Source organism: Astyanax mexicanus, chromosome 5 (assembly GCF_023375975.1).
Source record: "Astyanax mexicanus isolate ESR-SI-001 chromosome 5, AstMex3_surface, whole genome shotgun sequence".
In the NCBI taxonomy this organism is placed as follows: Eukaryota; Metazoa; Chordata; class Actinopteri; order Characiformes; family Acestrorhamphidae; genus Astyanax; species Astyanax mexicanus.
This window is the reverse complement of record NC_064412.1, coordinates 48,305,624-48,331,977: the sequence shown is the minus strand read 5'-3', so window position 1 is coordinate 48,331,977 and position 26,354 is coordinate 48,305,624. Positions and strand designations below refer to the sequence as shown.

Here is a 26,354-nt window from a genome sequence, read left to right as displayed (position 1 = left end):
GTAGTCCTGTGCCCTTAGCAGAGAAACACCCCCAAAACATAATTGTCCCCCATTCATGATTGACAGTGGAGGTGTTGTTTCTTTTTTGGTCATAGGCAGCATTTCTCTTCCGCCAAACACAGTGAGTTGAGTTAATTTTTTTGTCCCACCTGACCACAGCACCTTCAGGTGTCTATTGATAAGTTTCATTGGCAAACTGTGCCTTCTTGAGTAGAGGGACCCTGGCGGGCACTCTATTTTCTATGCATTAAGTCGTCTAATAATGATGTGTTGACTCAATACACTGTTTAAAAGTTTGGAATTTGGAGTAAAGTTGGAGCTGCAAGGATAAAATTGGCATTCGGATTCAACAATTTAGAATCAGACAAATGGCAGGAAGGAGGCGTGGCTGAATATGAAGCATTTGTTTTGCCGTGAGATACTGGTGCTCTAGTGTGAGATCTACAGGCAGGAATCATGTAGTACTTAAGTAGTAAGCCATGCATTTAGAAGACCTAAAAAATATTTATCTAAAATGCAATTAAATGTATGTTTTAGCCGGGTTCTGTGTTTTGTTGTATGCAAGAACACTACGAGAATTTCACTGATGCATCATCATTATGCAAATAGCCATCTAATTACTGCTGATTCATCAGGATTGATGAAGATAAATTGAATTAAGTGTTTTTATCAATCGACTTTGATTGAGTGATAGTGACAGCTCCACCCCACTACCCTAATCTTCATCCATTTCGCAGATTCACTTAAGCCCCTCCCCCTCATCTTAAGGCTGGGGAGTGCAGCCATTACCAGATGTAGCTGTGCTAATGGTTGTACTGGGGGGTGCTGGGGGAGGGTTGGGTCAGGCAGACGAACAGTGGGAGGAAATGTTAAGCACTGAGCGCCGAATCCAGCCATCCCTCATCCGTCTGCATCTGTGATTAAGGGAAAAATGTCGCTCCATTTAATGACACCATATTAAATATTTAAAAAGACTAAAATTAGACGCTCACTGTGCCGCCATCCATCAGACAGCCGGTGCGCGCACACTGTGCCACCAGAGCCCACTAACGCAGCCCTGAGAGACAGGAGATAAAATATACAATGGGCTCTATCGTACACCTTGTGCAATGCGTGTTACGATGCTCTTTGCTATCTTACACCCCGTCAACAACCCTGTCTATTTTCACACCTGGCGCCTGCACCGTCAAATAGTGTCAGAGTTTAGGGATAAATTTACAATGATGCTGTGATGGTGTGGTGGTGTAAAATGAGAAGTATTCAAGTAAATTTGTGGTGTGTTTCTATGTTGGCAGCAAAAAAAAACACAGGTGATTAAAACCATGACAACAGTCAATCATCAGAATCCATTACTATAGGTGCTCCCAGTGCTCTGCATTCAACCCCACTCATTAAACACACACACACGGTCGCACTGCAGAGTGCAAACCCGACTTTTAACTGAACAATAAACAGAATAAAAAATAAAATAACATATCATTGTTCGTTCCCTTAAATGAGCTGCTGGTGTATCTTCACAGTGAGAACATGCAGGTTAATAGCCTCTGCTGAGACACACAAAAGCACTGCACTGTTAAGATACGAACAAGCCAAAGTCAGAGCTCACCTGCCTCTTAAAGGGAATGACAACTGGCACACTGATTGGTTATTTTACATTAACACCCAAAACACACCTATAATTAATTAAGAGAATTAGTTTATGGGCAAGTTAATGTTACCTAGGCTCCCAGATGGGATATAACATCTTTTCTTTGGAATGTGATTTGGATTGTGGTCATATTAGGAGATGTTCCTAAAGTTGATTATCGGACTATCGGATTATCTTTAGTCTTAAAGCAGTCAGACACTGGACACACAGAACCGAGCAATGAAGCTCTAAAGAAAGAGCAACGCTACAAAAAAAGATTTGTCTATACTGAAGATGTTATAAAGAAGCAAGCGGACACCATTTCATTTCATCTAGATTATTTATTATCTAGGTTCAGAGAGTTTCTTACGAGTAGAGCTTTACACATCTTGGCTGAATTTTTTCAGTCAGTTTAGTGAGGTAAAGTCACCTGGAATTCAGGCTTTCAGTTAACAGCTGTGCTGAACTTGTCAAGAGTTAATTTCTTGAATTTCTTGTCTCTTAATGTGTTTGAGAGCATCAGTAGAGTTTGTGTACTGTGAATAGCTCTATTTGAGTAATTGTTTAATCCAAGAAATACTCAACTAACTAAAGGAAACAAAAATCCATTAAGAAATTAAGGTCAGTCAATCTAAAATAAATAAATAAGTGCAGTAGAAAAGACCATCAAAAGTGTTATGATGAAACTGGCTCTCATCAGGACAGTTCCAGGAAAATAAGACCGAGTTACCAGCCTCAGAAACCACAACTTCACAGATCCACAGATAAAAGATAATCAATGCTTTACAGAGTATTTTGGTTTGTTTAACACTTTTAAGTAACCGTATGGGTTCTTTAATAGTCTGAATGACTTCAGTATTAATTTACAGTATAGAAAAAAAAAGAAAAAAAGAAAAAAAAACTACTGAAAGAGAAGATCTGCTGTTTGGTGTGAAGCTTTTTCATTCTAGTTATTCCTAGTACCTAAAATACGGTACTTTAAAATGGCGTAACATATCCTAGAATTCCTGACGTATCAGTCACTCTTACTGTTAAACTGAATATTGCAACTATACAGTATCTTACACACACACTCCTGCACACACACACACACACACACACACACACACACAGGGACAATCCCTCAAACTCACAGACAGAGGGAATTTGTTGAGTGTCTGAGACTCGGGGCTAATAGGGCTTCACAGTGTGTTGGCAGTGCCAGGCAGCCGCGAGTCACAAGTCATTTAAATGGTAATTTGGGGTCAGACACAGATCCGTCTGTATTCCACAGCCAGCAGAACCGGACCGAGCAGCTCTCATAAGGCCCGGTCCAGAGCTGGGGAGTAAACAATAAATTATGGGGTTAGCTTTAGCAGCGTAGCGCTTCATATCATCGCTTCACACATCACAGGGGTATTGATCCTCCGCCTGGACAGTGGATGAGGCCGGGATATGAGAGAGAGTGAGTGTGTGTGTGTGTGTGTGTGTGATTGTGTGTGATTGTGTGTGTGTGTTTCTCTGGGTGTGGCGCTCACAGTGGAGAGATAATGGTTTGGCAGATGCACAGTCATGCAGAGGATGCTGGGAGAAGGAGGAGGAGGAGGAGGAGGAGGAGGCCTTGAAGATCACCCAGGTCAAAAAAACGTCAAGCCAAATAAAAGCTCCACCTCCTGTGAATCCACTGCCTGATACTGATATACTTTCATTGTTTCATGGTTTGTACTAAAATCAACTCTATTAAAAGCAGTTTTGCTGTGAGGATTTGATTGCATTCAATTCAGTAACTCCTTTTTATTTAAGTCAGGATGTTGGATATAATGATCACATCCCCAACTCATCCTCAGCTCATCCCATCCAAATGTATTGGATGGAGCTCCATCATTCCAGAGAACACAGGTCCACTGCTTAGTTATTCTGTGATATACAGCTCTGAGAAAAATAATGAGACCACTTCAGTTTCTGAATCAGTTTCTCTGATTTTGCTATTTATATTATTATGTTTAAGTAAAATTATCATTGTTGTTTTGTTCTATAAACTACAGATAACATTTCTATTAAATTCCAAACAAATATATAGTCATTTAGAGCATTTATTTGCAGAAAATGAAATGAAAATGAATTTTTAATCACACATTTCATGCATCTTGGCATGTTCTCCTCCACCAGTCTTATACACTGCTTTTGGATAACTCTATGCTACTCCTGGTGCAAAAATTCAAGCGGTTCAGCTTGGTTTGATGGCTTGTGATGTTTTTAATTTGGTAGAATCGAAGAAACGTATCATTTTCAGGGGTCTCTTATTTTTTCCAGAGCTGTATATGGCAAAATTAAACAATGCAGAAATGAACACCATATTTGGTAAGAAATCAGTTATCCAACATGTAATGACATGTGTATTAATAATTGGAGTAACATAAATTGGGGATTGGGTAGATACCACCTGTAATCTGGTAGATACTGTCATGTAAGATATGAACCACGAACCATTATTTTTTTCTTTATATCAAAGACTTAAAAATAAATTTTAATTGACATTGCCCAAAACATTGCATGTCCTGCGATGTGAATATTGTGCATGTGTACATTCTGATGGTGATGCTGAAACGATATATCACACGTCTTGCGTTAGGCATGGTGCCAATAGGTTCCTATCCTTTTGGCATTTCTGTTACTAGACAAGCTGTTTGCACATCTGTGTCAGCAGTGGGTGCAACATAAAGTATTATTTGAGGGGGTGTCCATAAATATTTGAGCTTATTAGAATCAGTGTGTTCTGTAAGTGCAGAAAGCACTGGCTAGAAGTTAGTTAATGATGGGAAAATGTTTTTATATTTATTTATTTGTGAGCTTTGACTTTGGAAATAAGTTTTTCATTTTTGTATTTTTTCAAATGTAACACAAAGCATTTGATATTCTGTGCATAATGTTTTAATACCCGCTGTCAACCATCCAGCTGCCAAAAGATATTGGATTATTATTAGTCTGTGCCAGTCTTCATCTTCTTTTTTAATAAAAATGCCACAACCATAATCCAATTTCCTATAAGCTTTACAGAAGTGTCATAGATATTTGTATTAAGAAGTTTAAATGTGCTGCTTCAGTGCAACAGATATTTGCAGTTATTTCTTTGTTTTTTGGGGGAAAGGTTTTTCTTCACAAGCTTTTATCCTGTTAACCAAAAGTATTAGCTTTCCATCATTTAGCTAAATGTTTTGGGCTTCAGCTTTAGCAAAGTATTCCAATACAACAACTGACAACACCTTATTAACCACCTAAGAACCAAATATTTCCAAAGCAACTGCTTTAGCAATTAGGCTTTTGGTTCAGTCATCTTTTAAGAAAAAGTTAGCAACACCTTACCAACCACCTAACAACGCCTTTGCAAATACCTCCTATATCACAATAACACTGCTGGACTGCTGTTATTGATTCCACCCTAGCAAAAACCTAACAACACCTTAGCAACAGCCTGACAACACCTTATTAACCACTTAGCAAACCAACTTTACCATAGCCGATGGCTTAATATTAAAAGCATAGCAACACCTTAGTAACGACCATAGCAAAAACCTAGCAAGAATTTAGCAACAACTTAGCAAGCAAATATTACCCTAGCAACCACATCTACTACTACATCACAGTAACATTGCTGAACTGCTGTTATTAATACCACCATAGCAAAAACCTGACAACACCTTATTAACCACCTAGCAAACCAACCTTACCATAGCCACTGCCTTACCATTAAGACGAAGTAACATCTTATCAAACAAATTTCACCATATCAAAAATATAACAACACCTTAAAAAAGTATGACAACACCTTATTAACCACCTAGGAAAATAAACTTACCATAGCCACTGCCTTAGCATTAAAATGTAGCAACATCTTATCAAACAAATTTAACCATAGCAAAAATATAAAAAACACCTTAAAAAAACAGTATGACAACAGCTTATTAACCACATAGCAAACCAACCATACCATAGCCACTGCTTTAGCATTAAAACATAGCAACGTCTTAGCAACTGAATTTTACCATATAAAAAAACTAACAACACTTTAATAGTAGCCTGGCAACACCTTATTAACCACCTAGAAAAAGAACCTTACAATAGCCACTGCCTTACCATTAAAACATAGCAACAACTTATCAACCAAATTTCACCATAGCAAAAACCTAACAACATCTTAACAACAGCCTAACAATACCTTATTAACCACCTAGCAAACCAACCATACCATAGCCACTGCTTTACCATTAAAACGTAGCAACACTTTATCAATCAAATTTTAGCATAGCAAAAACCTAACAACACCTTAATAGTAGCCTGGCAACACCTTATTAACCACCTAGGAAAAGAAAATTACCATAGCCACTGCCTTACCATTAAAACGTAGCAACACCTTATCAACAAACTTTTAGCATAGCAAAAACCTAACAACACCTTAATAGTAGCCTGGCAACACCTTATTAACCACCTAGGAAAATAAAATTACCATATCCACTGCCTTACCATTAAACCATACCAACACTTTAGTAAGCTCTGCAGCAAAAGCCTAGTAAGCACTTAGCAATGCCTTAGCAACCAAATATTACCATGGCAACTGCCTAGAAACACCTTAGCAATTAACACATGTATTCATAAAATTACCCTTTTGGTCCAGCTATCTTTTTGGAAAAATGTCCAACACCTTACCAACCACCATGCAACACCTTAGCAACTGCCTCTTATATAACAGTGACACTGCTGTTAATGATGCTTTACCTTTTCCACAAAATAAATTATTTTATACCAATACACTGTAGTTTCCTCATGTTTCATGACATCACTAACATCACTCTCAGATCAGCCGTATGTTTTTTAATTAGGTGTTCTTCAGATCGCCTCAGTCTTAATCAGCAGTGCCGCTGATCTGTGCCGGGTTCCTGAGCCGGGTTACGAGCTGCCTCAGCCCGTGTCTGGTGTTGAAGGGCTGCCGTTCTAACACCATGTCCTGTTTTGTTCTGTTGCAGTGGGGAAGACGTCTCTGATCACACGGTTCATGTACGACAGCTTCGACAACACGTATCAGGTAGGCAGCTGCCGGCTCGCTTTATACCGCCGTCATCCTGCCACTCACTCACAGAGCCCTCAGTCACATTCCCTCCAGCACCAGCCATCACGGTACAGAGTGTAACAGAGTGTATTGGGGTGTAACGGGGTGTCGCACTCCGACTTTGCAGCTCACAGCAGGCGTTTATGTAAGACGAGTGGAGACAGTTATTTACAGAGCTGTAGAATAGGCTAAATTTAGTGTTTGTTGGAAATGTAGTTTTAGTAACTTGTGTTAATTGGCTCTCTGTGGGTAAATCAGACTTCCGCATTATATTATAAGGCTCACTATCAATGAACGTCTATTTTCTGGTCTCTTTTCATACATAAGGCGCACTGGATTATAAGGTGAATTATGCAACACTAGTAAGTAACAGGTATGTCGTAGGGCTGGGCGATATGGAAAAAAATCTTATCACGATATAGTTTTCCATATCAGCCGATAACGATGTGTGTCACGATATAAATCAAATCGCTTTCTGTTACACTCAAAGGTTTCTTTTTACTCATAAGTGATAGAATAAGGGAGGTATGGCCTAAATCACTAGCAGCTCAGAGTCTTTTGGACAGACACTAGGATGTCCACATCTTGCCAGGTCGGCACAAGGTGCTCAGACAGCTTTTAAATTAATTTAAAAAAGTCATTATACATCCACACAGGTCCGCAGGCAACTACATAAAGCAAAATACAAGAGTATATCACAGTGTTCATTTTGAAAGGTGATTTTGATACAGTTTAGTCTTAGTCTTTTGACTAAAATGTATAATAGTTTTAGTTACATTTCAGTCTATCGGATATTATTAGTTTTAGTCACATTTTAGTCTAGTTTTAGTCTAATAAATTTTGATCATATAAAAAGTATGTATTACATATGTTTTACTGTTTTTCTATTTTATATTTGTTGTTATTTTGAGATTATTTACTGCTAATGTTTATTAAAATAATAGGCTTTAAGTTTTGTTGCATTTAAATTATGCTAACATTTAAATATTTTAAAGTAAGTGACCTGTAATGGAGGTGGGAGGAATAAAGTCAAGTTTCTGAAATGATCCACTTCTACTGCAGTACAGATTTATACTAACATTACTGACTTTCAGTAGACTAGACTTTACATTACTTAACAAGTGTATTTAACAAGGTTGTTCTGGGCTGAGCAGCAGTTCAGCGCGCTGCCTGATCGTGTGCTTCGCCTGTTCGCAGCGCTACTTAAACGGGAAATAGAAAATAATTTTTATAGAATCCTATCGTCTGGCTTATCATAGTTATTGCGATATATATTTTCCTCGATAACTATCGTTATCGTTTTATCGCCCAGCACTAGGATGTCGCCATGTTTTTATTCTAATTCAGCAGATGTAAAGAACACTAGAACGAGGGAAGGCGGAGACACGCGCTGAATAAAACCAGGAGGCAGTAGGTCAGCAACAGAGTAACAAAATAACAACAGGAGGACAAGGCAAAGAGAGTAGTCTAAGGACGGCAGGAGGTCGATAACAAAAGGCTGAAGTATGAGGGCTATAAAGTACTAGAGAGCAGTCAGAAAACAGAAACAGGCCATAAACAGGAAAACAGGATAGCAAGGAAACTCATTGTAACAGAGCTGGAGAACCAGGTAATACTCTGAAACATGAGTGAGGAACAATGGGCCTTAAATACAAAGAGATACCTGGGAGTAATCAAGTAATCAACCTATCAATAGTCAGGAGAGGCAGAGCATGACAGCGTCGCATACTCAGCACCGCATTGTAGTCCAGGGGCTGAGCATGCTGGGAGTTAGAGTCTTTAGGAGTAACAGGGACTAGAGCAGGCAGACTGACAGCTTCAGGTGTGACAGCAGATCTCACCACTCGGTAATGGAGGTAAAGTTAAGCTAAGTAAACAAAACTGTAATTCTTAAAAAAACTCTTCTTTTAAATCCAAACGAGCGCTGAATGTTAATCTACACAGATTTCTCTTTTGAAAACTGTTTATTTGGGTGTGTAAAGGGCTTCTGTTCATTTACAGTAAGCTTAGATTTCCAGATTTCCACTAAGGCTGGGTGCAGCAGCATTAGCATTAAATGCTACACAGAGGAACCCTGAGTGTTTTGGTAAGTCACAGCGATATTAGCTAGCGGTTCATCCCACGTAGATTGTTTTAACACAGTAAATGTGTAGGCTACAGTCTGATATACTCACCTCTGAATGACAAAAGAGCAAGCATATAGCACAGTTAGTGGCAAATGCTAATGCTGTTCCAGCAGTGCTAGCCGGGGTTAGCAGCAGGCTACAGGCCAATAATACTCACCTCTGACCGGTGAAAGATCTTGCGCTTAGCACAATTAGTGGCTAATGCTAATACTGCTCCAGTCTCTGTGCTGGGGAACTCAACTGAAACTTGTGTATAGCACTGTACTTCAGCGGAGTGGCTTTACTGCGACAGGTAAAATTCATACATAAGGCTCACCGGATTATTAGACGCACTGAAGATTTTTGAGAAAATTAAAGGATTTTAAGTGTGCCTTATAGTGCGAAAAATACAGTATATTTTGCTCTCACAGAGTAGTCTGGATATTTAGCTAAACTTACAAGCTACAGCAAGCTGTAAAATGGGAAAACAAATTACAGGTTAATCAATAGTGCAGTATTTATTCTATTTACTATGCCTTTTATTTAATTGCACACGTTATAAACCCAATATATGTCATGTTTTATCTGCTCACATTCATCTTAGTTTATTTTTATTTTCATTTACCTGATTTTCATCCCTGCAACACATTCCAAACACATTTGGAACAGTAAAACATTTACTACTTTGTAATTTTGCTATTCCTTACATTCTGCACATCATTTCAAAATTCTCCAAAAATTGTCTATTGGGACAGATCAGGACTGCAGACTTCTTTTACAGCCATTCCTTTGTAATGTGTGCAGCAAGTGGTTTTGCATTGTCTTGTTGAAAATTGCATGGACACACCTTTCAAGGCAGCATATGTTGCTCTAAGATCTTAATGTACTTTTCTGTGTTAATACTGCAGCACAGAAGTGCACTGAGACTGAACCTGTCTTTTTTGCTGAGAACAGTCTGGATGGTTCTTTTTTATCTTTGGTCTGGAGCTCACAGTGTATATTTCTTTCTTAATAGATCTGGAATACTTACACATCTTTTAACAATTTCCACAATTTGATGTATCATCCAAGATGCCTTCAAGCCTCATTAATAGACATTAATTGTCTCAACTGTGTTTGGAATATGTAGCATGCTAAAATGCAGGAATGGATGTATATTAATAAATGAAATTAATTTTAGCAGATATGTAAATATGAAATACCTTTTGCTTACACTGTGTGCAATCAGAAGTCCACGGTAATGTTAGAAAGAGTTTTAGTTGTTTATTTGTGCTTACTTTTATCATACTTTTTTCTGATTTTGGGTTGTATCTTGATTCTATGTTGACTTGAAATTAAAAATTAAGAAACTTTTTCTTTACTTGCAGAGCTGTATTTACGTAATTTGCTCTGGAAACCAATTTGCAATTTTAGTTTTTTTCTTGTTATATTACTGTATTTTTTGGACAATAAGGCACACCGGATTATAAAGCGCACTACAAATAACCTTCTACAAATAATTTTCTGGTCTATTTCCATACATAAGGTGCACCGAATTATAAAAAGAACATTTAGCGACATTAGTAAGGACACCTACATCAAAGTGAGCAAGGGAGTCAAGTTTTCCCTTTCTAACATGGAAGCTGGGACAGCACCTAAGTAAACAAAACTTTTATTCTTAAAAAACATGTTCTTTCAGTATATTTAAGTGAGTAAAGTTATTCTGTTTATTTACAGTAAGCTTATATTTCCAATATTAAGGGTAATCTAAGGGTGAGTTTTTTTTTTTTACGAAGCTTCTTCAGCACTAAGGCTAGGTGCAGCAGCTTTAGCATTAGCCGCTAACCACAATGCTAGCGGGACGTAATTGTGTGTCAGTGGTATATAGAAACTCGCCAAAAAACTGCAGCCATAAGGAAGCGGGGGATTGTCATGCTATTCAGAAGAAAGACCAAAGTTATCAGGAACAATAAATGTTTACTAATGCATGTGTAATTCTGAAACATGGCAGAAATCTCAGCATAGAAGTTGTAGAGGTTCCTAAAGGAGTCCTCTGATAATCCGTCCCATGCAGCTTCAACGGTCTCACTCAGATTTTCATTACAGATTTTGAGGTAGGGGCAGAGTGTTGACCACATGGAAGTGCAACACAAGACAACAAACTGTTGATCCTGGCGCTGAACATTCTGGTCGTCTCCACCAGAGCAAACGTGGGACTCATTGCTAAAGATAACCCATGACCCCATGACTAAGTCTGCCACAACACCATTGCAGTCATTGGCAATGTTGATGTGTTGTTAAGTGCAATTGTCATAATGGTCTGCATGCATGTAGTCCTGTGTTGTGCAGCCGACTGCCAATGGTGCTGGCACTAACAGGATGGTTGGTTTATGGAGAACATCACTGCTCACTTCAAAACATGTCAAAATATCCATCAGTTCTCTCGCACTGTGTTGTTGAATTAGACCTCCCAGACCTCCTTAGCCTAACTCTATCTCTATGATGCTTGTAAAACTCCTGCAACTGCTGCTTTTAATCTCTTCTCTGAGCCATACTTTGCTTGTAAATGGTGCTCCAATGCAACAACCTGAAAGGTCAGAAAGGAAAGCACTCGCAACGGAAATATCTTACAGTAAGTAGTTAGTCAGGTAGATAAGTCCCACCCTGCTTATATTATATTCATGGCCAAGCATGAAACTAAAGGTTTCTGTGTCAAATGTGTCCACCATGTTTCATTTCTGTTGCATACTTTTTTTTTAGGTGCAACTAAACTTTTTTGATGAATAATGTTTTTTTCTGTCAGTAAATTCTGGTGTAGTTGGCTAGGCTGTGGGCTGTATCTGTGTTTGAGTTCTGCACAGTGTTTTGTTACGGTACAGCAGAAGGAAGGAAACTGAGGTGAGTTTAAGTCTCTGGAGGGAAGAGCAGTGCGTATGAGCTTCATATTTCCTAATTAAATCCACAAACCCAACTCACAGGAAGGAACTGCTATTAGCTACAGTATTCTGTCTACCTGAAATAGATGTGCTGCTTATTTTGTGTGTGTGGGAGGGAGAGACTGTAGAAATCTGTGTTCTGAAACACTTTTACTGTCAGAAGTTTTATATTTAATGATTCTTGGTTTATATTGGGAGAATATGAAGTCGCTTCTGTGTTTCTGTGCATTATAGGGCAAGAGAAATAGAGCCCAGTGAGTGTACACACCTGAATCACTGTGTGTATGTGTCATTTTACCAGCTGCCTTATAAAAAGGCTACTGAATTTTTTTATATGTATGGTGCACTTAAAATTAAATTTTCAAAAATTGACAATGCGAATTCTGTTTGTCAGGTTGTAGGGAGCAGTAAAACCACTCTGCTGAAGTACAGTGTTGTACGGGAGTTTTAGTAAAGTTTCCCCAGCACTAAGGCTGGGTGCCGCAGCATTAGCATTAGCCTCTAACCACAATGCTAGCTCTTTCGCCATTCAGAGGTGAGTATATTGGACTGTAGTCTGCATGTTTGCTTTGTTAAACAAGCTACATGGGACGAACCACTAGCTGATACCGCCCTTGGTTACTGTAACACTCAGGGTTCCTCGGTCTACCGCTATAGGGCATTTACTAACGCTAACCGCAGCTGACTAGCACTGCTAACCCCGTCTGGCTAGCAGTGCTAACCATGGCTAGCTAAGCGCTTGCTAACCGCAGCTATCACTCACTCTTGGAAATAAGAATTAATATTGTAATCAGTCTACTATAGCTCTGGAAAAAAATTAGACCACTTAAAAAATTAGTTCCTTTGATTTGACCAAATTGAAAACCTCTGGAATATAATCAAGAGGATGCTTAATTATCACAAGCCAACAAACCAAGCTGAACTGCTTGAATTGTTGCACCAGGAATGACATAAAGTTATCCAAAAGCAGTGTGTAAGACTGGTGGAGGAGAACACGCCAAGATGCATGAAAACCGTGATTAAAAACCAGGGTTATTCCACCAAATATTGATTTCTGAACTCTTAAAACTTTATGAATATAAACTTGTTTTTTTTTGGCATTATTTGAGGTCTGAAAGCTCTGCATGTTTTGTCTGTAGTTTATAGAATAAAACAACAATGTTCGTTTTGCTCAAACATAAACCTATAAATAGCAAAATCAGATAATTCAGAAACTGATTGAAGTGGTCTCTTAATTTTTTCCAGAGCTGTATATCATCATTATAGTCACACATATAAAGATTCACTACATTACAACCCTAAACTTCTTGGTGTGTGTGGCTGTGTGTAACAGTGTGTGTGTAACAGGCAGTGTTTTGGGGGATGAGTGGGTGTGTGGTGACCTAAGCGGCTGCTGTCAGGCTGATGCGGCAGTAATAAAGTGTCATGCTGTAATGAGATTACAGGAGTGCTTTGTGAGCTGATCACTGCTGTAGTGCTGTCTGAGGGCTGATGAGACGTGCTGTACAGGCCCCGCCCGCCCGATGGGGGCTCATCCCTCAGGCCTAAAACCCTTTTATAATTCGACTGTCTTAATTATTATTACTGATTAGTATGGAGAAAGGCTGTATTACAGTATATACTGTAGATTAAACACTGTAGATATATTACTACATACACTAACTGAACAAAAGTATTGGACCAGTCACTGGTCTTGTATATAATAGATGTGGGTTTTAAAAGAACAGTTTTGGACATGACTCAAATTTGCATATTTGTTAAACTTCGTAATTAAATGATTGCTTATATTTTGGTTTTATACTACAGTAACAAACCAGTTGGAGGATGTGTCGTGCGTTATTTCACGACTCTTCTAGGCCTCCCAGAAAGGGAAGCCTGGGCTAGCTAAAATGAGCTCTAAAACTTATCTAGTCATGCATCACTACAAAAGTTCTAAGTTCAAAAGAAAGTAGGTAAAAACAGACGAGAACCTTAATTTAAAGAAAGGAGAAGACGAATGTTCCGAAGTTCTAAGTTGATTCTTTATTGTTCTTGAAGTCAGCCAGATTCAGTCAGGAGGATTCAGTCTTCTGATAATACAGAGGAATACATGCTCTTTTATACAGTATCTGGGTGAACAATGGTGGGGGCTTTTGGCACAAGTCAGACAAAACCAAGGTCGCCTCGACCAGCACCTCGCGCCTTGGTACAGACTGTACAGGCCTCAGAAAAAGGGTCAGACACCTGTTTTAACAGAACTTAGTGAACTCTAGACTTTTTATCCAAATATATTATTATAAAGGTAATATAGCATATATTGATCACCAATTTAGGGCCCACAGATGCTACAGCGTTTTTCTCTTCTATCGGTTTTCATATCTGATAAATACTTTAATTCCACAGAACACACCTAGTTGAGAGTTTCTGTGGGTGTTTTCATAAAGTAGTTTTCAGTTATAAAACTGCAGGAAATCTACAGAATCTTTCAGTTAAGCCATCAGTGAAAGAAGCGCTGGCCTTGACTGATTCATTTTCTTTGGTAGCTGACTTTTATTAAATGGTATGTGTGTGTTTAATATCTTATAATACAGCCTGGCTGTCCTTACTAATCATTCAGCTCCCAGTTACATAAAAAATCATCAGTGGTAAAATAACGTATTATTTAATGTGTGTATCTGTAGTGGTACACACTTTCACTGATATCTTGTCAGCCTCTAATATGTATTTATTAGTGTATAGTGGTAAATGTATTTAGATTCAACTGATTTGATTCTGATTCTAGGGCTGGCCCGAATAGCGTTTTTTGAGCTCCGGATATTCGGCACTGATTCGAAGCGAATATTCGAATATTCGTTTTTTTAAAAAAAGAGGTTAAAAAAAAAAAAAAAAAAAAAAGCAAATCACGGCCCCTTTAATCCACTGAAAAATGTTCAATTTGCTCTGACCGACGAGACATATTCACCCCGGGTTTTTGGTGTTTTTATCCCGGATTTTTGTGTTTTCACCCCATATTTTTTCTGTGTTTTTAGCCCAGATTTCTTTGTGTTTTCATCCCGGAATTTCTGCTGCCCCACACGCGGCTTATCCGCTGCGTAAGCAGGCTAGGAGGCTGCTGCTGCACGGTTTCTCCGCTGCGCAAGCCAGCCCAGTAAATTGCTGTTTGTGTTTTCACACTTAGGTTATTTGCTTAAAAAAAACAAACAAAAAAAACGTTTGTTCAGGAAGTATTTTATATTCTTAAACATTGTTGATTATATTAGAGGACAGTCATTGTAAACTGTACTTGGTCTATTTCGGTTAAAGGATTGTGCAGGGCATATTACTGATTTTGTATTTTTGCACTTGGGCTATAAGCTCAATATTAAATATTTCGTTTGTTTAGAAATTATTTTATATTTTTAAACCATGTTAAATTATATTAGAGTAGAGGAAAGTCATTGTTAATGACGTTATTGTACTTGGTCTATTTCGGTTTAAGCATTGTGCAGGGCATAGCCGTATTACTGATTTTGTATTTTTGCACTTGGGCTATAAGCTCAATATTAAATATTTCGTTTGCTTAGAAATTATTTTATATTTTTAAACCATTTTAAATTATATTAGATAAGAGGAAATTCGTTCAGACATCATTTTTGTAGGCCAGGCTTTTGTAACCGATTTAGCCCCTACTGTTGCCACATTACCCCTTACGTTTTATTATATAAATCAGTTTCGAAGAGCCTGCATTTTTTTATCATGTATAATAGAGGTCTGCGCGAGACTGATTTTTAAACCCACTCTTCCACGCTCCCGCGTTTCTGTCTCGTTACCGCTCCGCAAAAAAATTGCTTCTTTTAATCCCGCGCCCGCCCGCCACATACACATTTCTGCCGCTCCCGCCCCACGTTCCTAATATAAATTAAATAAACTACATTTAATGCTTCAAATTTACTTATATATTTATTAAAACAGCAGCGCTGAATACTGCGGTCCCGTTCCTTACCCCAGTCCAAACACCATCGGTGTGTGCGTGTGTGTGTCGGTCCATCCTGCGCGTTGAGAGTTTTCTTTAGGTTTTTTTTTTACAATTATTACAGTTTTCTTAACTATTTATTAATTTGCTCCCGCATTGTCTGGATTAAACTCCCGCTCCAGCCAATAACAGTTCAGTTCTGTCCCGCGCGCAAGATATTCTGACGGGACCCGCTAAAACAGAAGTGGTTAGAGTGAGGTGGAACTCTGGAAAGGAGAAAAAAAACGAATATCCGAATACCAAAATTAAAAACCGAATACCTACTCAACGAACGAATATCCGAATACCCGAATATTCGGGTCCAGCCCTATCTGATTCACAAGGTCTCAATTCACTTCAGTTGATTTGATTCAGTATTGATTTATTTAGGAATATTTCAGTTACAGTTACAGGTTTTGTTTTTTAGAGAACTAATGTTGTAGTTGTACAAAGAACACTCAAAGTTACACAACTTCAGTGTCAGAAAAGACCTTGAAAAGGTTTTGAATGAATGATTGCATTGATTTATTTTATTGTATGTATTGAATGTGACTGACACCGCATTTAAGGTGAAACGGAAAACTTAGGATAAAAGCTAACTTGTTTAAATAAGAAATATAACTTGTGATTAATGTTAGCTAAGGCATGTTTTGGAACTGCTGGTCTGCATCTGCTCTCTAACTCTGCACGTGGACAACACTTCAATCTCGGGTTTATATGTTATTTATACGTTATCGGATCATTAAACTATAGATAGATTTGTATCGAATACATTTTTAACTTCAGAGATTGCACAGCTTGATTTATGGCTTGTCGGTGTATCTTTGTTATCATTAGTGAGCTAAAATCACACCTTGTGTGAAAAGTCCCATTATCTTATGTTTTGATGTTCCTGTGTTTAATTTTCTCATACTGCAGACTGTTAACTGTTCTGTCACCTTCTGAGAACTCTCCTCAGTGCTGTGGCCTGTGAATAATGTCGGTAATTGGTATGTAGATGATACCAGTGTGTGCTTCAACAAAGAACAGTGGTAAAAAAAAAAAAAGGACTGGTACTGGTTCTGAGTTCTCCAGCTTATCTTGGAACGTTTAGGAGTTTCTGGTCATTTTATATTGAATGTTTTATGGTCTAGACGTATTTGTGCAGGTATTTAACATTTCTCCATCCACAGATTCACATATGCACCAGAAATTTACCATAGAAGATTAATATTACCACACACAGTGGACAGTGCAGAAAGGGGTAAAAATGGTGACTGGCAGCATCTGGCTAAAATTGCCAGAATTGAATCTTTAACTTCCATGGCGCATGTTATTATATGTGAGGGAAACGGTGATAAATGTAGAACTGTGCTCTTTATCTCAGTCTGTCTGAGAGTTTCTCTGTCTAAAAGAGACAAAGGAGCTCTATTCTCTACGGCTGGACTCCACCAGGCCCTCATTAGCATATTTGTGAATATGCTCAGATCAGTGAACAGCGATGTTCTTTAAGATGTCTGGGTTTGGGCCGGTCTGAGGGGCGTGTACCAGGAGGGCAGCTGTCCGTCAGTCTGTCTCACCAGAGAGGAGTACAGAACACATCTGAATATTTATAACTCAGAGAGAGAGAGAGAGAGAGAGAGAGAGAGAGAGAAAGAGAAGATGCAGAAAGCAATAGATAGAGAAAGAGGGAGGGAGAGAGATAGGGGGATGATGGAGAGAGAGATGGAGAGAAAGGGAGAGAGATAGAGAAAGAGATAAGAGATAGAGAAAGAAGGAGAGAGATAGGGGGGTGGAAAAAGAGGGAGAGAGGGAAAAGATGGGAAGAGAAAGATAGGGGAACGATGGAGAGAGAGAGAGAGAGAGAGAGGGGGGGTCGGATGGACAGAGGGAGAGAGATAGGGAGGATGGAGAGAGAGAGATGGTGAGAGAGAAAGGGAGAGAGATAGGGTAAAGATGAAGAGAGAGAGAGGGAGAGCAATAGGGCAAAGATGGAGAGAGTGGGTTAGAGATAGTGTAAAGACGGAGAGAGAGAGAGAGGGAGAGCAATAGGGCGAAGATGGAGAGAGTGAGTTGGAGATAGTGGAAGATAGAGAGAGTGGGTGAGAGATAGTGGCAAGATGGTGAGAAAGGAGGAGAGAGATAGGGGGAAGATGTTGAGAAAGGAGGGAGAGAGATAGGGGAAATATGGAGAGAGAGAGAAAGAGATAGATGGAGAAAGAGAGAGAGAGGGGGAAGATGGAGAGTGAGATAAAGAGATAGGGGAAGATGGAGAGAGAGTGGGTAAGAGATAGAGAGAGATGGGGAAGGTGAGTAGAGAGAGGGAGAGAGACGGGGAAGGATGGAGAGAGAGCGTGAGAGAGAGAGAGAGAGAGAGAGAGATGGAGAGCAAAGTAAAGAGAAAGACAGAGAGAAAGAGACAATAGATCCTTCCATTTCTTGTTGAGTGCAATTTTTTTTTTGTTTATCGTCATAGTTTTCCATTTTAGCAAGTTGGTTTATTTTAGCAAAATTGTAATTTATTTAAACCTAAAGCTTTTTTATGCAGTTTTTTGCACCTTTTCAAATTTTGAACAAGCTTAGTATTGGAAAGACTAGCTATTGACTGAGATACTATAATATCAGGGCTGTTTTAGCCTACTGTACATCACAGCACTAGACATTGATATCAGCTATTTAATCAGTGGATTTTTTTAAATCAACTCCGTCGCAATGCTGCAGTCTGAGAGCACAGCTGTGTAAAGTGTAAATAGCACTTCATTACTGCACAACAATTCTAAGAACAACAACAACAAGAATCTTTGGACATTAGATTAGTTATCAAGAGAGAAATGTGTGCAGAATTGGATGGTGAGGTGTTAGTGTGTGTTATGTTGGTATGAGTGGATCAGATACAGCAGTGCTGCTGGAGTTTTTAAACACTGTGTTTAATCGCTCATTGTTCACTACTCTATTATCTGGCTTCTCCACCTCGTAGATATACATTTAGGGACTCATCTTAGTTTGTGTTGGTCAACCTCTAGTCCTTTACTCAAGGTGCCGCCCCAGGATGCTCCATACAAGAGGCTGTTTATAGGACAGGATGTGGCCCACAGGACGCTGTCCCCAGGACACTGTGCCCCGGGATGTTGCCCACAGGATGCTCCACACAGAATGCTGTTAATAGGATACTCATCCTCTAGTTCTTCACTCTGGACGCTGCCCCAGGACGCCACCCACAGGATGCTGTGCTTAGGACAGGATGCTGTTTATAGGACGTTGTTCACAGGATAGTGCCCACAGGATGCTGCTCACAAGACGCTGCCCACAGGATGCTGTTTATAGGACGCTGTTCACAGGATAGTGCCCACAGGACCCTGCTTACAAGACGCTGCCCACAGGATGCTTTTCATAGGACCCTGTTCACAGGACAGTTACCACAGGACCGTGCCCACAGAATGCTGCCCACAGGATGCTGTTGTTGCACTATTCTCAGTCCTCAGGATGTTGCCCCAGGACGCCACCCACAGGATGCTGTGCTTAGGACAGGATGCTGTTTATAGGACGTTGTTCACAGGATAGTGCCCACAGGATGCTGCTCACAAGACGCTGCCCACAGGATGCTGTTTATAGGATGCTGTTCACAGGATAGTGCCCACAGGACCCTGCTCACAAGACGCTGCCCACAGGATGTTTTCATAGTACGCTGTTCACAGGACAGTTACCACAGGACCGTGCCCACAGAATGCTGCCCACAGGATGCTGTTGTTGCACTATTCTCAGTCCTCAGGATGTTGGCTCCAGGACAAAACCCACAGGATGCTGTTCATAGGAGGCTGCTCACAGAAAAATGGCCACAGGATGCTACCCACAGTATGCTGCCCACAGGATACTGTTCATAGGACGATGCCCACAGGATGCTGTTTAAAGGATGCTTGTCACAGGACAGTGCCCACAGGACGATGCCCACAGGATGCTGTTTATAGGACTCTGTTCTCAGGACGCTGCCCACAGAATGCTTTCCATAGGACACTGTTTACAGGACAGTGCCCGCAGGATGCTGTTTATAGGACGCCGTTCACAGGACACACTGCCCACAGGGCAATGCTCACAGGATGCTGTTCATAGGATGCTGCTCACAGGACAGTGCCCACAGGATGCTGCACACAAGATGCTGCACACAGGACAGTGCCCACAAGATGCTGCCCACAGGACGCTATTGTTGCACTATTCTCAGTCCAGCAGTGACATTGAGATTGAGTTTAAAAACTCCAGCAGCACTGCTGTATCTGATCCACTCACTGTACCAGCACAACACACACTAACACCTCATACACCACCACCATGCTAATCAGTGCTAATCACTGCAGTGCTGACAATAATGACCACCCAAATAATAATAATAATAAAAATAATAATAATAATAAAAATAATAATAATAATAACAATAATATCTGCTCTGTGCTGGTTTTCTATTATTTAATATTGAAGAACAGGGTGAAAAGAGGAGAATAATAAAGTATACTGAGAAACAGATACAGAACTACAGTAGGTGGTCATAATGTTTGTTCTGCTTGACTGGTGTATATTATTTACCCCACATGCTGTATGTTTGTAGTAATTAATGAACAGTAGACATTTACACAGTACAATAGCTTATACGTAAACTAAAACTGAACTAACTGAACCGGTTCCAGCTCAGTCCCATTATAGAGCTGAGAGATTAAAGTGTTAATGGAAATTGTGTTGAATTTCTTTAAAGGTCAGGACACAGCTGAGGCGGACTGTGGTGATTTTTATGTCACGCTGCTCTTTATAACAGCAGGGAAAAGCTCGGTAATTATTCGGTAGATTGTACGCGAGTCGTAAACCCCTCCCCCACCCCCAACCTCCTCCAACCAATTTTCTTAAAAAGCCATTCCTTTCACACACAGTCCAGCCGACTGCACGGGAATTAGCCGAGTCCAGCGTAGCAGAGTGTGTAACGGCATGTCTGTGAGGTGTGTAAATATACCTCTGAGAAATCAATCAGACGCCCACTGTGCCGCCTGCGCCCACGTGCTGTACCCGCTTTAAATTGCCGGCCTGTGTGATGTCATCCCGCTGTAGGTGCCTCAGTGAGCTGCTTCAATCAATAGGGTTTAATGAAATGCGATTAGCTTTTGGGTTGCCATTTATCCTCTGACATCCTGAGCCCTTAGCGGTGCCAAATTGGCATCCAGCCAGAGTCACATGGAAGTATAACTGTAAGCCACTGCAATATGTGATACTGAAATCTGATCATATCTGATTTGCGGCAATTTGACTCAACCTGATCAGAATTCATGCGACTTTTACACAAGGAGAAGTGATAAAATGTGAAGAGAGTTGAAAATGGATGGCAGTAGTGAGTGAGGGTTTCAGTCAGTGTTGATTTTGACAACAAATTTTTATTTAGTTTTAGTCATAGTCTTGTGATGAAAATGGCATTTAGTTTTAGTCATAATTTAGTCGTCTAAAATGTTTAAAAAAAGTATTAGTTTAGTTTTAGTCGACTAATTATCATAAGAATATTGTCCACAAAAATTACAGTCAATTTAGTCGACTAAAATGTAAAGGATGTAAATGTAAATGCTTTTAATGAGATCCCATAAATGATTAACTATACACTTGATGAAAAAATGAAACATTTATTAGGCAATTGTGTAATATTACTTATGTTTGAATGTGAAATATTTTTATATTTATATATGATTTAACATATTTTATTATTGTAGGTATGTGACTGTAAATATTTTAAATTTAAATTAAAAATTTTGTTCTAGAAATCAGGTCATAATTAGATGTATAGAATGTAAAACCCTTAATTAAAGCATTTGAATGGTTAGATAGTTTAAACAGAGCTGTAGACGCAAAAACACAGCTTTTAAAGGAGCTAGTTTTATTTACAGCACTAACCCAGCACACCTAACCTAGCTTCTATAACATTCTATAAATGTCCTGTCCTGTAGAGATGCTCTCAGGATGTACTTAGAGGCTTTATGAGTTAAAGTAAGTAACTTATGAGAAAAAAAATGCTGTAAGTAACTACTTTATACAGACTTTTGGGGTTAATAGAGTCACTTGTTTTACTTACATATTTTCGCTACAGCTTTTTTTTTCTATTGAGTTCCTTTCTGACCTGTTCCTGCTGTCAGAACCAGCTACATGTTTCCCACTGTGGGACTAAACAGATGATCTGATCCTAATGAGTGAGTTAATCTGTATCAGTAACTTAAACGTTACAGAACAGACGATGAACACATCATCGTCAGCTCATGAAATAACATTAGGATTAAAACGCTGATCTCTGCATGGAGATCTGTGTGACTTGTCTGCAAAAGCTGAAAGATTTGTGGTGTTTTTACCGGAGATGGAGTCGCTCCACATGGTTTTTTACACATTGTCTCATTTTTTCGCGACGTCAAAGGAGAACTATATGGTCTCTCCTCTTTCTCCCTGATGACACTGTCGAGTTAACTTCCAGTCTTTTCGGGGTTTGTATCTGACCGCGCTACTGCAATAGAGACAGGTACTGATTGGATACTACTTTACTTCGCTAAAGTAGTAATGATTGGATGTCTTCCTAACTGGTCCCTACCTTTCACAAAACTAAATTAGTTCTGATTGGATGTCATTTATTATTTTATGCTGTTTTTATTTAGTTATCGTCTTGTTTTCATCTTGAAAAAAAGGATCGCTGACGAAAACTATGACGAAAATTATTCGTCAACAAAATTAACACTGGTTTCAATGGTGGGATATTGAGGATTACAGATCTTATAAATATTAGGACAGGTGTCTCTGTTCCAATAATATTAAAAGGCTGGTGTCACAACTAATGTCTTTCTAATGAATGAGCAGAAAAAAATCAATAGAATAAAAACTAAATTTAGTAAAAAAAAAAAAAAAAAAGTGAGCGTGGCTGAATAACATGAACATGTTTTTTTTTTTTATATATATACAGTGAGCTGGAATGCATTCCCTGTGATAACTCCAGCTGCAGACACTAGAACAGGATAATGAAACCGAAACTTCATGTGAAGCGCTGCTCTTTAGGGCACAAGCAGCAGTTTTGGTTTGGTTACTGTATATCTGACGATTGCATAAATCAGTCAGCACGCTGTTGAAACATTACACTTACTGGACAAACTGGGAAAACGTGGTATTTTAATATGGTGAGAAATTTGTAGCTTGCCTGGCTGTGCTTGTGCTCTTTAAGTTTCTAATTTTATTAAATGCAAATGAGAAGATAAAAAGCTAAACACTGTTTACCGCCAACATGTTCAGATCAACCCGGGGAGCAGCTTCTGAAAAAGATGAGTTCTTTTATACGACTAATTTTTATTTTCATGGAGCTTAACTGTGTGGCATTTGATTTATCTCTCTCTTTCTCACTCTAATTTTCTCTCCCTCTCTTTCTCCCTCACTTTCTATCTACTTTCTTTCTCTTTCTTTCTCTCTTTTCTAATTTTTAAGCAATAAATCTCATTTTCGTCTCTTTTGCATCTGTCTTTTACCGCTATCAGAGGCAAACTGCTGCTGCTGCAGCTCAGCCAATCAGCTCTTTCTCCTGCCCAGCCTCTAAACCCATACATCATCCAGTGCCACTTCCTAACTATCCCTTCAATTTTATTGTTTAGTGCCGCTATAATCCTTTACAACAGCAGATATTTATGTAAAAAACATCACATATCATCTCTGGCCCACAGTTCCCATAATCAGGCCTCTGTATCCCTAGCATTAAGGTGAAGTGAGGAAAAACTGTGTTCTAGCTTGTAGCTCATTAAAAATCTGATAAACTGATATAACTGATATAAATATTGCTGCCAGGCTGATTATAGCAGAGGATAAGTGTTTATAAAGATCAGTATCTGCAGCAGGAACAGTCACCCGAGCAGCTGAGAGACAGTGGAGTTAGTGGGCAGGAAGTAGCCCTGTGTGGCTCAGAGCTCTGTGTGTGTGTGTGCTGTTTAATAATTGAGATGTGTATGAATAATTTGTTCTAGATATGTTCCTGTGAGCACCTCTCTTGCTGTGCAGGAGTCTATATATAACACAGGAGCTGGAGAGGTAGAACACTCTCTCTCTTTCTCTTTCGGTCTTCAGTACAGGCACTTTAACAGCCCGATGTTATGTAAATAAGGTCCTGCAACCAGTGGCCCTAAATTGTCTGAATGCACACTCCAGTGCACTATTCCAGCAGGGCTATGCTCATCCACATCACCAGACCTATCCCTGATTCAAAATGTGTAGGAATATTTGTGTATCTATATTCAAATTGGATTTGTTTCTCAAATTAGATTGGTTCAGATCGAGACTGAGACACTGTTATTTATGAGTGATCAGATCAGATTTGTGTTGCTGTGCTCTCTGTATGGGTTGCTGTGATGTCAGTATTGGGGTGCTGTGGTATCTGCATGGGGTGCTGTGGTATCTGTATGGTATCTCCATGGGTTGCTATAGTTTCTATATGGGTTACTCTGGTATCTATATGGTATCTACATGGGTTGCTGTGGTATCTGTTTGGTATCTGCATGGGTTGCTGTTTTATCTGCGTAGGTTGCTATGGTCTCTACATGTGCTGCTATGGTCTCTGCATGGGTTGCTGTGGTATCTGCATGGGTTGCTGTTTTATCTGCGTAGGTTGCTATGGTCCCTACATGTGCTGCTATGGTCTCTGCATGGGTTGCTGTGGTGTCAGTATTGATGGCTGTAGTATCTGTATGGTATCTTCATAGGTTGCTATAGTTTCTATATGGGTTACCTTGGAATCTGTTTGTGTTTTTGTGGTCTCTGCATGGGTTGCTGTGGTATCTACATGGTATCGACACCGGTTGCTTTGGTATCTGTTTGGTATCTGCATGGGTTGCTATGGTACCTGTATGGGTTGCTGTTATATCTGCGTAGGTTTCATGTGGTTTCTGGCTGTTCAGACTATCTATAATCAATCTGGATACAATCTAAAAAATATATACTGGCAGTCTAAACATAGCCAAGGTGTCTTTGTGTAGTGTGACAGTGTGTGCAGGTTATATCTTGTGAGAGTACGTTAGCTGTATGAGTGGAGGTGTGAGGTGAGGAATGGATAAGGTGGAGAGGGAGAATGCGGAAACAGAAAACAAGAGGAAAGAGAGGGAGAGAGAGTATAAAAGAGAGGCGAGAGAGAGGCCCCACCCCTGTGGTCTGCATGGCACCACGGTTGGCATCGCTACGGAAACGGATGCGTGATCATGTTGCTGATGACCAGCTGTGTCTGAACAGGGAAGAGGGATACCCTGCAGGGCACACACACACACACACACACACACACTGTATGCCTATTGTGTGTGCACTTTCCTGAATACAGTAACACAGTACAGAATCTCTGGAAGACTGTCTTTATAGTATGTTATATTTAGGTGCATATATAACCAATATTCCTTACTAATATCATTACCATTTATCCTTTTGTTTGATCGCAACAGTTTTTTTTTCAGAATTTCTGTTCAAGCTGCTTTGAAATTTATTTCTAATTTTATTTAATTTTCACACCAATTTGGAGGGCTATTTACCTCAACCACTCATTAGGGCGAGCACATGCCTCCTCCAATACTTGTGAAAACAGACTCCGCCTCTTTTCTAACTGTGGCCAATCAGTGCAGCATCACTAGGCAGCATCACAGCGCACTTAGAGGAAATGCTGGATCCCCAGTTCTGATACATCAGCTAACAGACGCATATGCTGACCAGCATCACAAGAGGAGAGAGCACCACCTACTGTACCCACCCAGAGAGAGCATGACCAACTGTACTCTCTCTCTCTGACTCCGGCTGCTGATGGAGAAGCAGCATGACCGGGATTCAAACCAGCGATCTTTTAAAACCTGTAAAGCTGCTTTGCCACAGTGCCTGTTATAAAAAGGGATATACAAATAAACATTATTGATATTTGTATTTAAAAAGAATAAAGCCCACAAGCAGCGTGTTTGTGTTATTGTGTCCATATTCTGCTGTCCTGCTACAGAGTACAGTGTACACTGACCAGTCAGTGCTTAGAATAGCTCAGTAGGGGAGCTGTAAGTGTGTGGAGTGCATGTGTACAGACTCCACACTAAAGTGGACGACTATTCAGTGCACTACAGCTCATTTCTCTGAAGCTGTTTTTTTTTATATATTTTGTTTATTTTTGTGCTGTAGAAGTGTTTAATTTATCACAGTCGATGTCTCCACATCAGCAGAGCTCTAATTTTCAGGATTCCATCCGTCCATCTACCCGGCCTTGTGTACATCCCTCTGTTCACCCCTCTATCCTTCAATCTATCCAGCCATCCATCTATGCATCCATCCAATCACCAAGCTATTCATTAATCTATCCATACAACTTCCCTCTATCCATCCAGCCACCTATATATCTATCTATACATCAATCCATTCATTTAACTGTCCAGCTCTCCATCCATCCACCATTCCATTCAGTCATCTGTATCCATCAATCCAGGTTTCTGTCTAACCATCTATTCATTCACCCACCCATCCATGCAGCTACCCATTAATCCATCCATTCAGCTGTCTAACTCTCAATTCATCCTGCTTTCAATCCATTCAGCTGTTTCTCTAGCTATCTAGCTAGCTATCCATCCAGTTCTCTGTCTATCCCTACTACTTCAAAGCTATCTAAACTCATAGAAGACGTTTT

At 39.6% G+C, this 26,354-nt stretch overlaps 1 protein-coding gene across 1 annotated transcript in view; it reads left to right on the top strand.

Moving 5' to 3' along the window:
• Positions 1-26,354, top strand: part of rab6ba (RAB6B, member RAS oncogene family a) — a 152,549-nt gene that overhangs the window by 79,813 nt on the left and 46,382 nt on the right. Inside the window, exon 2 of the mRNA XM_007253667.4 lies at positions 6,628-6,686. Coding sequence (XP_007253729.3) covers positions 6,628-6,686 — 59 coding nt within the window. The remainder of the gene's footprint in view (positions 1-6,627; positions 6,687-26,354) is intronic.